The 16,678-nt window shown below is 41.0% G+C and overlaps 1 protein-coding gene across 1 annotated transcript in view; it reads right to left on the minus strand.

Moving 5' to 3' along the window:
* ntsr1 (neurotensin receptor 1 (high affinity)) overlaps window positions 1–16,541 on the minus strand; it is a 28,706-nt gene extending 12,165 nt beyond the window's left edge. The window contains exons 1-2 of the mRNA XM_066702259.1: window positions 15,821–16,541; window positions 170–371 (exon numbers count right to left, since the gene is read on the minus strand). Of these exons, the coding sequence (XP_066558356.1) occupies window positions 170–371; window positions 15,821–16,483 (865 nt within the window). The 5' untranslated portion in view covers window positions 16,484–16,541. The remainder of the gene's footprint in view (window positions 1–169; window positions 372–15,820) is intronic.
* Window positions 16,542–16,678: the final 137 nt, after the last annotated feature.

A 16,678-nucleotide genomic window follows, 5' to 3' on the forward strand; every position in this document is an offset into this window, starting at 1 on the left:
GGGTCAAGAAAGTGTATGCTTCCTTTTTTGGACCACTGTTTGGAAAAGAGATGGTCACATGATCAAGCTCATCATGTTCAAAGGAAGTAGTCCTTTGGTATGACTTGGTCATTATATTTGAGGTTTTCCAATACTTGAGTTAAATTGAGTTAACCGGTTGGTTACTTACGTAAGACCTTGACTCCATGTCGGAGAGACTGTACGCGACTGGGCTCCACAGACACGCTCAGCATCGTGGGGTTTCCTCCAATGATGCAGACCCTGCTGTCTTGGGCTGCCTGCTTAAACATCTGGATGAGCTGATTCGCAATGATGGTGTTGAGCACCGAAATCACAACCATGGGGAAAATGAAGGACAGGAACGCATTAACCTGGATAAAGAGAAATACAATTTTAATTACTCATAATGTTTTCTCCATTTTGTGTTCAAAAGTGAAACTGATGCATGCATACAGAGTTATGACGTTATTTCTTCTATAGATATACACTACCGGTCAAAAGTTTTAAAACACCTCAGTTTTTCATTAATTTACCTTGACTGACTGTACACAACCTCAGTGTACGAGGTCACCCTCATCACCTGTCACGTACAGACTCAAATCTGTCTCTCTGGCTTTTCACGTGGGTTGTGTTCAGCAATTCAGTAAGCCTTGTGCATTCTCACACGCTCTTACAAACCCAGACCTCTGCCACGATTCAGCTGTTGCTTCCTGCAGATGTATTGCAACAGGCTTTTGGTGACTCCTTTCCCAATAGAGCCTGATGGGGAGACAGTGTCATGTCACCTATAATTTCCTGAACATTTCCTGTTGGGAGTTCAGTGTGTGGAGGCCCTACTGCCACAACAAACTGTTTATAAGTATTGTAGCAAATCGTTTTGCTATCTTGGGTTCGCCACTAAAGTCGGCAATAATCGGTGGGACTGTAGTGTCAACCATAGCAAGCATTGAACCACCCCACCCCACAACACACAGATAGACATAAACATAGCCCCACACGACCCCCAGTCCCAGATTGCTACAGTATTATCACTTTTGGCAAACACTGCTCTGAGCAGTTCATCTTAAGATCCATTTTCTGTGCAGTGTGCAAATGTCAGTAGAATCGGTAAATTGATTGTTGGGACAAATGTTTTGCATCAGATAAGCTGAATGCAAAGTTCTTTCAAAACACGTTACTGTGTTAATAAAACAGTCATATACTCTTTACTAATAGTGAAAATTTATATTTTATATAACACGATTTGGTATGGTGGATTTAATCCCTTTCAATTCTCATCATAGAGAAAAGGGATTTTGTTGATTCAGTCTCAGTAATTACCCATGAATGACTATGGATGCCCCGCTGTTGAGCTGTTATTTTCTGTGGTTGATGTACAGCTATATTGGTGATTTTGTCATTTACTAGAGAAAACAGACTAATTTGCTCACATGTGAAGCGTTTAATATAATTAAGGAAGGGGTGCTCTAGTGAAATTGAGTACTTCATTAATGCAAAACCTTAATCTCCATTTGATGAATGGTCATTTCCCGTTGCAGATTAACATGATAATGAATACAAATTATAATCCTAGCTAGAGGGTTAATGCAAAATGTTTGTCTTCAGTTAAGTTAATTGCGTCTAATATCCACTGGGACATCTTGTGTTACGAAGCATTATTACCATAAAACACAAACGCATGTTGAGTAATAGTGACAAATACATGGGAGAGAGCACTGTTTTTCAATAACTGAACACTTTCACTTGGAGGTCTTGCAAGAATTTCAATCCAAAGCAGCTTGCCTGATATGTTACTATTGTAATAGATTACTTCAGTAAAGTGTTTGTATACATCACATGACACCTGCGAAGTTTATCACCCCATCTTCAATGTGGTCGTCTTCTAGGTCTTTTCATCTCTTGGTATCCATTCGTTTTACCTTCCTTTGTCCATTTTGGTCTGTTCTTCTTGAAGTGTGTACGGCTTATTGCCATTTTAACATTTTCACTCTTTCAGTGATGTCACAATGTTTTGTTTGTTCTCTGATCTATTCAGTATGAAATCAATAGAAATCGGTCTTAATCAATCAGTGGACTTGACAGGCTGAAGATATCCTTTTTTTTCCTGCATACCTTCTCTCTGCGTAGAATAAGCCAGAGTTTGTTACAGCTGCAGCTGATATTCCAGTCTTTGCTTTTAGATTAATCTGTTTATTTTTTTTTATAGCGGTTGAAGTGTGATGATGGATTGGCGATTTTCGTCTCCATGGTGACGTGAAGCGTTCTCGTTCCTCCTCCTCTGGCCGATGCGTTTTATTTTTAAACCCAGCAGAGAATAACCAAACCTACTCCATGCTCCCTGCAGGTCAAAGAGATCTGATGCTACTGCTTGGCAACAGTTCAATGCAAAGTGCACTAAAGCTAAAACCTTAATAATTTGAAGAATAATTGGCTATTATTTATAAACCGTTGTCAAAAGCTGCATCTTCAATCGTTGAACACCACATACCGTAAAATCCAAGCACTCAGTAAATTTTAAACCTGTCTGAGCAGAACTGCATTCCCTTCAGTTTTCAGCAGCCTGTGGTCCACACAGGGAGCAGACTGGACATTTGAACAAGTCTGGCAGAAGAGCCCCTGCATGTGTTTACAGAATGGATGCTGATGTATGATTTTGCAGACAACCAGCAGCTTGGATATATTCTGCAACGTCACACCAAAGCTCATGACGCATAAATCTGCCAAGTTATAAAAAAAAAAAAAAAACAATCCTTTGAAATACACAAGGGAATCTCTTAAGAATGAAATGTTATTTTATTATTTTTAAATATATTGCTGCCTACTTAATTTCACTACCGGGATTTACTGTGCTGCCTGTAGCCTGCGCTGCATTACACCACAGTGTAAGCCTATAACTTACCCACTAAAATGATTTAATCCAAATAATTCTGTGGGAGAAATGTAGGTGACTTACTGCAGGGGAATAGTACTGGGACAAGCATTCTGTCAAAAGTGCAGTCTAGTTGTAGAAAGCTTTTATTCAGGCTAAAGCTTTGCATGATAAGGTGCTATTTATGGAGGGACATCACTGAAAACTATTCATATCTGTAAAAACATTTTGTACTTGTAATTAGAGATACAAATAAAATGAGTACAAATAATTATGAGTACACCTAAAAAAATATGAGTACAACTGACCATTTAAGTACAAATCAAAGTATGTGTATGACTCGCAAAAAGTTAAACACAATTCAAAATTATGATTTGGAAAGAGCGTGAAATCAGTCAAAAATATGTCACAAGCGATTGCAGATTGTAGGAACATATCAATGATGATTTAACAGCACAAGCTTTCAGCTACAGAATGCTGGTGTTTTCTTTTTTTTTTTTTTTTTTTTAAATCAATCCCAATCTCGTCAAAATACCAAATACAAAATGTCTGCAAGGTATCCACTTGATAGTGACCGAATTTTCAAAAGTAACAAAAAATATTTATGAAACAAATTATAGTGTTAATTTCCAGATATATGCTGGTGGGGTCAGCCCCACTTGGGAACATGGTGGGCACCGTAGGAGGCAGATGAGTCAAGCTGGGGGAGCTATAAGAGGGACTTTGAACAGATAGCACAGATAAGTGGCTGAGTGACAGGCTGAAACTAATGCAGTTGGGCGAGGAAGCCTGTGAAGTGATAGGGCAAGTCTTGGGCAGACAAACAGTGACGTACCAGACTGTGATATGACATGCACTCAGACATGACCCAACTATGCCACGACGCAGGGCAGCGACATGGCAACAGCGGGAAGGTGTGGCGAGGGGGAGGCTACAGAGCCAGCGTGCAGCCCTGCTACATCTCCCCGCTGACTAGAAGGAAACTCGAGGCTGAATTATGCTTCTGCGTCTGCATCCCTGTGAACATGCGCGGCTTTGCACACAGATGTTCTCATACGTGCAAGTATGTTGGCAGACACTTAACATTAATGCATATATAGGGGGCAGTGTCCCATTTACACATCAAAATCTACAGAAAACGAAGAAGAAACACAGGAACGGAAACCCTTGTTCTATGGTGTGCTGTTAGTTAATTTCGTGCATGAAATTATGCATGACACTATCTCATGAAAGAGGGTTTTCATTTTGATCACCCCCCCCTATTGTTTCATAGGTCAGTTTTGCCAAAGTGTATTTTATGCGTTATTTATTTTGCCATTTTTGCCAACACACAGCGGCTGCGCGCGCTCTCCACTGTGCATGTGTACATTCCTTAAAAAAAGCTTGCCTTGACACCATTGACAATGGATCAGTTAGTGGTTGTATTAATCAAGTTAGTGATTGATTTTCTGCAGTCGGTAAATTTAAGAGACCATATATGCCTGTCATTTGTCAAATTTGCATTTGTTTCACAGGCAAGCTACAAGTCTCTGTGGGCACACAAGTTTGACAGATTTTGTCAATCTTTTGTTTGTTGTCATCCAGAAACCATCTATAGTAGCATTTAAGTCTAAGTAAGGGAAAGCTAAAAACCGGGTCATTTAATTGATTTTTGAGAGAATTGTTGGGACACCAAGCCGTTAAATTTTAAAACCCGGGATGTATGGCCACCCTACCACTTGAAGACGACAAATGAGCTTGTCAAAAGACAGCGAAATGTTCAGTTAGTGAACCATGCACATGTGCAGTATTTACAATAAGCATATAGCATTGGCATTGTCGTATTAAGAGGAAAAAAACATTAGCATCAGTATTTCGCATGAGCAGTCGCATGTCACAGCACCACACTGTTGATGCTCATCGATTGCTCCCACAATTTCTGCCTGTGACCTTTGTGATGTATTTTTAACAGTGACGTCACAGTTTCCAATTCGTATTTTTGATTTGCATCTGTAATTACAAGTACAAAATATTTTTTACGCATACAAATCTTTTTGACAATATGTCTATGGTTGGTCTCGGATTTTTGATTTGTGTTTGTAGTTATAAGTACAATATTTTTACGGATAATAATCGTTTTGACAGTGAAGTGATGTCCCACCATACTATTGAAATCTGAGCAGTTGTAGCTGTCGTCACATCTCTCTCACACAGTCTAGTCATGACCAAGCAGGGACTCTATTGGGACAACAAACATTGTGGATTCTCTTTTGAAACCTCCAAAGCTTTTATTTTTTGTTTTCAATAAACTTCTTAGTTTTTTTTTTGTTTTCAAAGTAATCTTCCACTCCTGCCAGTCACAGCCTGTCCAGCATACTGATTCCCACTCGCTGCTTCACTTTCTTCTGCTTAAAAAGAAAGACGGCTATGGAAATCTATGAATTAGCGTCTAAGTTAGACAAGAACAGACATCTTCCACCCCCACCCCCCCACTTTCTTAAAAGCAATTTTTTCCATATCAAAGGAAGTACCCTTTTCCAGCTCCAGGTTTGAAGCCTAATAGCAGAATAAGACTGACTAGAATGCCTCTGTTTCTTCTACAGGTTGGTGAAACTTTGATCTTCAGTGATTTCAGTTTTTCAAGACGGGCATGTGACAGGCACAGCCGCTGACAGGATACTGTATGTGTGTGTGTATATTTATACTTTGTATGGAAGTAGAGTTAAATTGAGCAACTAGGATATATCTAGAGTGCACCCCAATAGGTGCTGCTATCTATGGTCCTGTTGAATTACTAAAACATAACATGCACTCAGTGCCCTGAGCTAAAATCTTCCAATGGCAATAAAATTCACGAAGTAAATGCACTTTTTTGCTTGGTAAAACTCATTAGAAAAAATATTCAGGAAGGGGGGGAGTTAGTTAGCATTTATTTGGTGGCCAAGCTTCACAACGAACATTGATTGAATTGATACTATTTATGGAGAACACAATCAACTTATGTTGTATAGTGCCCTTCCCAGGGTAGCCAGAGTGTTTTACAGATTGATAAACAGACAACAAAAATAAAGAAATAAACCATAAACAATGAAAAAATAAACAAAGTATGCACGACAATTAAGATTGCCTTGATTTAAAATACAATCTTCCCCAATTGTAGTGCCAGGTCTTCACAAGCATTGAAGGGGCAGTACATGGTATTATAATGGGGGTTGCATAGAGAGAGTCCACTGGACACTGCTGCAAAACTGTCTGAGAGAAAATTGGCGATCAATGAAGGTGGCGTTTTTAAAAGACCATTTGTTAAGGTACAAACACTTCATGGAGAAGTGAACACTTCGGGTTCCCTGGACTAGGATAACCCAGTAAGCCAGTGCCGTCAGTGCAGGATGGTAGATCCTCTGGACACAATGCCAGATCGTTTCTCTTCAGTTTATTTTTGCAACAGCTGACGTGTATAAAAGTGTGTGAAGGACATCATATTACAGATCTAGTTGCTAGGCAGACATGGAATGTGTCCGTTATCATAACTCCTAACACACTCGAGAGTTTCGGATGACGTATCTGCACGGTTTGCCTAGCAGTAGATGACGTGAGACTCGATCTTTTATCTGGTTGGTCTGTAAAGCAGCATGTATCTTGTATATGTAGTCAGCTCTGAGTCACCTTGAAATAGTTTGAGTTTTGGCCAAAACCCTCGACAAATGTCTATTTTCCACTGTGAAAGCCCACCGCCACACTTTCACTTCCCTGAAGCTGCTGCTCCAACACATCTCTTGTGTGCAACTTGTGTAAAGGTCAATACTAAAATAAGACAGCCGTTACATGGTTACAGATGGTTAAATAATCAGTATGTCTACATAATATCAGAACAAAGCTTAACATATTCTACTAACTGTTAGGAATTATTTAAAAATCCTTGTTTGTCATCTGTTCTCCCAACAAGCAGAGAATTATACAGTGGGTATATACAATACATAGGAGACAATTTTACCCCAACACCATTGAAAAGAGCACTTTCATTCAGGGCATTTAGAACTGTCTTTTGTATGGCTTACCACATCGGTAAAGCACAGACTATCAGTTTAAAGAAAATATGTGTGGTAGTTGCTGTGCAAAGGGCAGGAAACAAAATTATTACTTAAAATCCAAAACGAAGCCCCAATAGGTGCTTAGCTATAGATATTATTTATTAATAATTAATTATTATTATTATTATTATTATTATTATTTTTAATGTAATTTCACATGGAAATGTACCCATTGAGACCGGGGGCCTAATTTACAAATGGGTCCTGGAACACAGACAAACCGACAACACAACATAATGAAAGACATAGTGCTGTGGAATGGTGCCAACGGACAGGGGCAAGCATTAAACTGGTTAAATGCCTTAGTAAGCAAATCGTAAAACTTTTCATTAACAAGCAAACAGAATCCTCCCCTTAACCATGTATAAATATATATTTTAATAATTGTCTTGAATTAATATAGTAATATTAGTAATATAGTACAGAAATCTCCAGGCGCTCCTGACCTTTATGTCCTGTTTTTATTAATGGTGGGAGTCTGCTTTTCTTTTCACAAGACATAGTAGTGTCTGGACGTTTAGTACCTGATGAAAATGGCCTCCTGAGCGTCTGCTTATAATTGCAACTGGCAGCAAAACTGATGACCACACTCATGCACAAATGAATTCCTGGTCCATAGCCAACAATCTTCATTTCCCCAAAGTTTGCCAGCATTAGCGCTGGGGAGACCTGCCAGTTGTCAACCCCTATATCTTCTACCCCATTTAAACCCTGCTGTTTGCCAGACATGTACAATCCCAGCTGTTTACATCATCAGAAGCCTGTCTGTGACCGCAGCAGCAACACCACATTTGAATCTAATCTTGTTCGATGTCGGGGATTGAGCTAAGCTGGGTCTAGTATACAGCTGGATCAGAGACCTCTGAGGAGCATCTGGCAGCTCCTGGGAGTGATGTTGGCGGACCTGTAGGCGTCCCTCCCCTCTGGTCTCTGGGCAACGCAAAGTGAAGCTCGAGTCTGCCGTTCACATGATGACCTTTTGTTATAGCAGTGGAATTTCGGACAAACCCAACAAATGGGTAAACTGGCATGCCTAAACCCCCCTGCCTTAAATTGCATTAAAATGTTTGTTTTCTATTTGAATATGTCATTTGGACATCCAATGGAAGGCATCCAAAGCAAGACATTGTAAGCCGCCGGTCAGGGGAAACCAGACAGGGTGCTATTCAATGTTTTCATGCCACTTGTGCTCCAGCCTACCCAATTCAACTCATGATTGACTTCTTTGGAATATTTCCCAGGTTCGGTTAGATGTGTGATTTAAGGCACTTTTTAAGCCCTCCTGGATTGCAATACTCCCAGACTAAGCAGCCCTCTTCTTTAACATACTTCGTCATAAGAATGTAATACTGCTACCTACAGCATGTCTGACTAGTATTGATTGCCCTTTCCGTCTATGGGAATATATGATGCCTCTGATGGCCGTTGTGTGCAGTGTGAGGTTTAGACAGTGGTTTCTTTATACACTTAGTATTATGAAAGGGGATTTTAAACCTCTGATACAGTAATAGTGATACTTTTAAAAGTTTCTTAACCCCCTTAACATAAATTATTCTGTACTCAAGCACATCTCGAAGACATTTTACCTTGCAGCCAAGCGACTCCGATAACAGGAGAAATTGGATAAATGTTCCTTTCGAGTATTCTCTGGAATTGAACGCACGACATCTGCCAGTGCACCACCTGCAGCAAAATTCCTGAGAATTGTCTCTGGTGCTGCAGGAATGCGTTCACATTTCCCGTCATCTGAATTGACGAGATACACTGGGCCGTCCTCAGCAAGGATTTGGATGTACAGTGTGAACATTCAATACATGTACTAAATCCCTTAGCATTGGTAGCTGTGCTCATGAAATCTAACTGAGGCTTCTGAAAGTTTAGTATTGGTCATCACAAAAATAAGTGTATTGGTGGATCAGCAGCAGTATACAGTGATTCAATCCACTGCAGGAGAATTTTATATTATGAAAATATGATAAACCACACACAGCTCAAAAGTAATTTTGTACTGTTTTTGTTTTGGGAATCGGTTTCAAATGAATGAGTAATTTTTACAAAGTAATTTGTAAGTGATTACAGTTTATTATTTTCTAATAAATATGCCTGACCAATACTCACACATTTGGACAAAACAAACCCCATCTGATTTGTACAAAAATGTGCTTTTTGTTTGTATGCATATTTCATTTTGCATCTCTCTCCTTACTAAGATGGTGCCAACGACCTCAGCTGCAGTTATTAAGCAGTAGCACAAAAGCATATGGCAATATGTTATGCAGGGCCAAGATGCATCTGAAAACAGTGGGAGATCACTCAGCAGTGAAATTAATTTAGTCACTCCTTCCCTTCTGCAATTTGTACATGGGGAGAAACAAAGATCAGGCAAAATATCTGTGATGGGGGGGGAAAAAGCTTTATTAAAGTATTTAATGTTCTAGGGATAATGTACTACATGAGGTAGAAAAAGCAGGAATTGTTATCTTGTACGATGACAAATTTGCGAATATGCTGCTTCTACTGAACAATTGTGAAGAAAAATTGTCAGTGGTTATGATGAGTCTTTAAGAAGGTAACAGATTTCATTGTACGTTTGAAGAACCACAATTCCTTGTGATATAAATAACACATTTCATAAGCTTCTGGAATACATTGGAGGTGGGGTGTGACCACAACCTCAGACTTCTGCACAACAAAATGCATTTTTAAGAGTTTCTAATGCATTTTAAGGGGTTACAGAGAAAGTGCTGTTACGTCTGAGTACTAAAACCCCCACATGTAGACAGGGATATTTTTAGACAAAAGTCCTAGATAACCCCCCATTGGCACATCGCTCATTTTGTTATACATGCTGTGTGCATTAGGGCTGTGTTTTGACATAAAGCCCAGAGTGCAAATCTCAAGACATGAGAGACTGAATCTTTTAAGAACAGACAAGTGGTTTGACCGAATTCCCCCGTTCCTCTTTCTGAACTGAAGCTCATCTTCGAAGCTGAAGCGCAGTTCTCCACACTCTGCGATGACTTTGAAAACACTGAGTGTGGAATACGCTTTGCAGTGTCTGCTCCCAACATAGGATTCAGTGGAGTATTTCAGTGATGGTTGGACAGGAATGAGTCTGGGTGAGCAGGGGACAGGGTGCATTTTAGAGGGCTCCCCTCACTGAGGCATAAACTAAACCCACGCACTGTAATCCCTCATCACTGCTTCTGCCCTCTGCAACTAGCATTTTAACTCTTGGTAGAAAAGCTACACACCACACAACCCAAATATCTCGCTCGTTCTCAGGCTAACAGAAGGAACCACTGTGTTGGGCTGGCTTGTGAAAATACAAAATTTGAAAGTTCAAAAAGTCCGGGTGGAAACCAAAAATCCACATCACTTGTAGATCATCCTTTAAGCATATCTGGAGAACTTCCACAACATTTTACATTTAAATAAATTAAAAAATAATAATGAGCAGCCGTGGTTTAGCATTCCTCCCTCAAGTCCTTCTGATCCAGGCAATCTGTAGTCATGCCATGCAGTCTTCTGACCTTTTTAAATGTGAAAGCCTTTTTTTTTTTTTTTTTTTACAATTTGTACAGCCTTGGATTTTGTGAATGAAAACCACCCTAGTAATTATCTTGCATACCTGACCCAAAGCAGGGAGCAAAAGCCATTTCAGAGACTGGCACAGGTTAACACCCTGTGAGTCAGGAGCCTCTTTCTGACAGTATAAACAAGAGTAGCATTTGAGATGAAAATTACATTTTCAGATTGTGTTAACGATGCATCGCACTTTTTATTGCTTTGTGTAAGTACTGCAAGGAAACCTAAAATGAAACCTGTATTTGGGTGTGTGCCAGTGAGAGTGATCTACAAGGATGTTTGCTCAAAACTTGGAAATGTGTATCGTGGCCTCCTCTTATGTATTTATGACTAGAAAATGTATTGAGATTGAGCTTCATGCATTGATTGTGAAATCGGTTATGGACTCTCGCGGAAACTCCATTCAGTACTTTTTAATTGGTCGATATCACGTTATTTCACCTCTCTAGCACCTGCATTAATTATATTACTACCGGTATTGGGACATCAGACAAAAGACAGCTGGTCACTGTGTCACAGGCCTTCCCTTGGGCTTCACCACTGCTGTCCAGTACAGGACCCTCCCTCCAGCATTGTGTGCTCTATTGTGACCAATTGATTGCCTGTGGTTTTTAGATCATCCCACAGGTGTCCCACCTCTTTCCAATGTTTTGGATTTGTTAAACAATAAATTAATTAATTGCTAAGTTCCACATCCTTTTTCTGAAGTAAACCCAAAACAGACAAATTATGTAATCCCCCTGCCCCTGCTCCTGCAGAAAGGAGAGAGCAGCAAGTCTGAAAACCTGGCTACTTATATGGTTTTTAAATGGAAAGTGTGGCATGAATCGATTAAAAGGTTTGGGAGAAACCGTAACAAAACTGCTGACATGCACTTCTGTGTTTTGCCGCCACAATGCTTCGAAGTGATACAGTTGTACACATTTCTCTTCTTAATTGCTAAATCGATATTCTGAAATCTCAAGTGACACCTGCCGTTATTTAGCCAGCCCTGTGTTTGGCAGGCAGAGATGGGGAAGAGTGCGGGGAATTCAGACTTGGTGTTCAAAGCGGAATAGATATCGATTCGAAGAAGTGTCATTCTGCTAGGGTAATGCACCTGCCTATGAACTGTGCAGCTGCTTACAGATAGTTTGGGGGTCCGGCCAGCTACATTATCATGCCCCCTACTAGCTGATCAGTCTATAATTTTAATGGTAGGTGTATTTTAGCAGTGAGAGACGGAATAACAACAAAAAAATCCAGAAAACGCATTTCAAAAAAGTTATAAAATGATTTGCATGTTAATGAGGGAAATAAGTATTTGACCCCCTATCAATCAGCAAGATTTCTGGCTCCCAGGTGTCTTTTATACAGGTAACGAGCTGAGATTAGGAGCTCTCTCTTAAAGGGAGTGCTCCTAATCTCAGCTCGTTACCTGTATAAAAGACACCTGTCCACAGAAGCAATCAATCAATCAGATTCCAAACTCTCCACCATGGCCAAGACCAAAGAGCTGTCCAAGGATGTCAGGGACAAGATTGTAGACCTACACAAGGCTGGAATGGGCTACAAGACCATCGCCAAGCAGCTGGGTGAGAAGGTGACAACAGTTGGTGCGATTATTCGCAAATGGAAGAAACACAAAATAACTGTCAGTCTCCCTCGGTCTGGGGCTCCATGCAAGATCTCACCTCGTGGAGTTTCAATGATCATGAGAACGGTGAGGAATCAGCCCAGAACTACACGGGAGGATCTTGTTGATCGTGATCTCAAGGCAGCTGGGACCATAGTCACCAAGAAAACAATTGGTAACACACTACGCCATGAAGGACTGAAATCCTGCAGCGCCCGCAAGGTCCCCCTGCTCAAGAAAGCACATGTACAGGCCCGTCTGAAGTTTGCCAATGAACATCTGAATGATTCAGAGGAGAACTGGGTGAAAGTGTTGTGGTCAGATGAGACCAAAATCGAGCTCTTTGGCATCAACTCAACTCGCCGTGTTTGGAGGAGGAGGAATGACCCCAAGATCACCATCCCCACCGTCAAACATGGAGGTGGAAACATTATGCTTTGGGGGTGTTTTTCTGCTAAGGGGACAGGACAACTGCACCGCATCAAAGGGACGATGGACGGGGCCATGTACCGTCAAATCTTGAGTGAGAACCTCCTTCCCTCAGCCAGGGCATTGAAAATGGGTCGTGGATGGGTATTCCAGAATGACAATGAGCCAAAACACACAGCCAAGGCAACAAAGGAGTGGCTCAAGAAGAAGCACATTAAGGTCCTGGAGTGGCCTAGCCAGTCTCCAGACCTTAACCCCATAGAAAATCTGTGGAGGGAGCTGAAGGTTCGAGTTGCCAAACATCAGCCTCGAAACCTGAATGACTTGGAGAGGATCTGCAAAGAGGAGTGGGACAAAATCCCTCCTGAGATGTGCGCAAACCTGGTGGCCAACTACAAGAAACGTCTGACCTCTGTGATTGCCAACAAGGGTTTTGCCACCAAGTACGAAGTCGAAGGGGTCAAATACTTATTTCCCTCATTAACATGCAAATCAATTTATAACTTTTTTGAAATGCGTTTTTCTGGATTTTTTTGTTGATATTCTGTCTCTCACTGTTAAAATACACCTACCATTAAAATTATAGACTGATCATTTCTTTGTCAGTGGGCAAACGTTCAAAATCAGCAGGGGATCAAATACTTTTTTCCCCTCACTGTATATTCAATGGGAAGAGTGAGATTTTTTATTTTTTTTTAATCTCTACATTTATTACACTTTTGTATAAATGGTTGTTACTCAATGAGATTATTGATTATCAAGATTTTGCATGCTTATTTGAAGAGATACGAACCCGAGCAAGAGGAATTTTGTTACATTATTGACCTCAGCCTCAAAGCTGATGGTGGGTTTTGTTGAGTTTGTGAAAGAAAATTTCAAGCAGTGTTGCTATTTCGCCCCCCCTCTTTCCTCAATAAAGTTATTCAGTGTTTTCTGAACATCAGGCTTGAGAGAGATGGTGATGAGGTGACATCTGTGCTTTCTACCCATTGTTTTTTTTTTTCAATTTTTGTTTCTAATATCTTCCCTCCGTATATATCTGCCTGACAATGAATGGCTGCTCTGGCAAGGATTAAATCAAAACTTCAGCCCATCTGCAATTCCCAAATTTCAAAGCCAGCACTTGATGGAGATCTCTCACTTTTACCCAGTGGTAATCCAAAACTTATTTTTCCTGGCTTCATCTTTGTCCCTGACATGCAAAAAAAAAAAAAAAAAAAAAAGAAATCCAGGTAACTAAATTTCTTAAATCCATGTATTACTCAAAGCACAAGTTTTTTTTTTTTTTTCTGTACAGTTAACAATAGTCACAGCTTGACTCACAATCAGTTGCCCATTACCAATAACTATAGCTCATTACACATTGTGGACAAAGATCCAGAAGTAAATAGCCAAAATATATGCATTGCAGTAAAGTGATGCTTCAAAGCCACACCGAATCTATAAAAGCCTTGGAGATGTGTGATTGCAGGGTCTATTTTGGAATTGTATCGGTATGCCTCTATTACTGTCCCTATTCACGGACACAATTGCGACCATTTTGTAACAACCACTTGGCAACCAGAAGGAGATGTCCGATAAAATCAAATGCTCATAATATCTATTTTCCTTTCAGTCTAAAGTCCAGTATCTTACAAGACCAATATCGCACAGGACCACCACTTTCTAACATATAGATCTCCATATTGGCAATTGGTGTTCAAGGTAAGGTTTTCTTATCAGTGTTGTCAGTATTGATCTGTCCGTTCTCACTGCTACTGCGTTTAACTGAATAGACTATAATCATGGTTAGCTACCTGTGGGTATTGTATAGCTTCAGCTTTTTTCTCCTAGCTCACTTGCCAGAAGACGAATGCATTGCAACGTGTGAAGCGACCGTGCCTCGAAGTGCATTCAGACAAGTGCTGAAGTGATAGTCTGATATAGTTGAATGGATGCCTGGGTAATATCATAGATAGTATACAGCTAATATAAAGTTCTTGGCTGGCAGGGCATCAACACTGACCAGAAAAGCACGTCACCAACAATCATTTTCCCTGATCCTTTTTCGCCGAGTGAGGCATCCCCATGCTGTGGAGAACATTTTCTCGCATCAGTCCCGGTTGTGGTGAACAGTTGATCAGTGCTGAGGTCGAGGATGCAGCGAGTGAAATGAAAGCATGCTGTCCACGGCGCCTGCGCGTCACCTTGACAACCGCGGCTTCCACTGAACATGAAACGGCGCCGCCACTGTAGCGACTCTCATGCAAAACCTGTTTCAAACATGCCATTCATGACTCCACAGCACAGCACCTGATTAAACCTGATTTCGTATTTCGGACTCCAAATTATTGTCAGTTACTAATTAAGATCCATTTGGACATTAACTTTGTATTCCAGACTGGAGAGATGTGTTGAATGCATTGATGCTTCATTCATAATTTCTGCACTTACCACAAAAGGAAGTTTTTCCAATAATTATTTTGTCATATAACAGACATACGATATTCTTAGATATGATGTATCCAGTTACATGTCATTGTTTTAGCTGCATATTCTACTATAGCTGTATTACAAATGTATTTTGCCGTGTTTATTTTTTGCCAAAAACAGTGTATAATAAAACTGTTTTACAATGTATCTTAAAATGTATGCATGAATGTATGAACAAAAAGCCTAACACTTCGTGAATTAAATGTACTTAAGGAGAAAAATACTTCAGTCCTCGATAACTGCTCTTAAAGTACTTAGATGCAGCATTTAAAATGTAAAATTACACCCAACACGCACACAGACGGACACGCACACCCAGGCGCTGCTTCTGCACCCTTTTGGTTCTGAAATCCCTCGTTTGCAGTGTAGCAGAATACACCACGATATGAAACCAAGTCGAAAGACTTAATAGTTGTTGGTTTTTTGTTTTGTTTGTTTGTTTGGAGGGAGATGAGTGCAAAATAATGATACCAATACCTATATTTAGTACTAGCTGCGACGACTGCAGCATAATATGTTCTTGTATTGTTATAAAGCCAATTCAGGCTGATCTGCAACAGGTGGGATAAGTGTTGCACACATTTTCTGAGCGTATGTGCTGTATTTATATAATAATAATCATTATGGTCTAATCTATGAAAACGGTCAACGACTTTTACTTAAAACTTTAGAGGATGTTGCCCTGCTAGAGCTCTGGTGCTTTGAGCACTTTTAAACGCATTGCCGCGGTTTGCTTGTGGGTTTGTTGAATGATTGACGCACATGCCCTTGACTCACCTGCAGGACGGTCTTAGCCGTGAAGGTGGACGCTATGGTAGTGCAGACTTTAACGTTATCGATATATGTCTGCCCCATGGTGAAAAGCATCGGGGTGGCGAGAAGAAAGGAGGCCACCCAGATCGCGCTGATCAGCTTCTTGGTCCGGCTCCTTGACATGATGCTTTTGGCTTTAAAGGGGTGGCAGATCGCCATGTACCTCTCGACGCTCAGGCTGGCAATGTTAAGCGCCGTGGCGTAGGAGCAGCCGTCCCTCAAGAAGTAGTACCCCTTACAGACCGCTCCCCCGAAAGCCCAGGGGTGGTAAACCCAGATGAAATTGTACAGCTCAATGGGCATGCAGAGGATCAGGATGAGCAGGTCGGACACCGCCAGGCTCGCCAGGTGGTAGTGCACCGTGCTTTGCAGGTTTTGCAAAGTCTTTTTCCTCACTAAAGTGTACAGGGTGATGGCATTCCCCAGGGAACCGATCAGAAACAGGGCAATATAGATCACGGTGACCAGGACCTTGGAGTAAATGTCGGTGCTGACATCGAGGCTGTTGCCCGTCGCGTTGGACAGGTTGGCGGCTGCAGGACCTTCCGTTGTAGACAGCAGGTAGTGAGTTAGCAGCTTAAAATCGTGGGAGAAGTTGCGCCCCAGCAGCGAGTGATTCTGATCCATCCTGATCCCAGTTGTAACGGGCTCTGCTGTAAGACTGCAAACTGGCTCCGTCAGCCTGGCCGCCCCACAGCTCTGCTCCCGACGAATTGCTCTTGCTTTTTATCTGCCATAGGAGGAGGCGTGATGCTGCTGCCGGGACCTTGGCCACTGACGCAAACCATTCCGTCTCCATTCAGAGAATCTTATTATAGTGTT

This window comes from Amia ocellicauda, chromosome 4 (assembly GCF_036373705.1).
Source record: "Amia ocellicauda isolate fAmiCal2 chromosome 4, fAmiCal2.hap1, whole genome shotgun sequence".
NCBI lineage: Eukaryota > Metazoa > Chordata > Actinopteri > Amiiformes > Amiidae > Amia > Amia ocellicauda.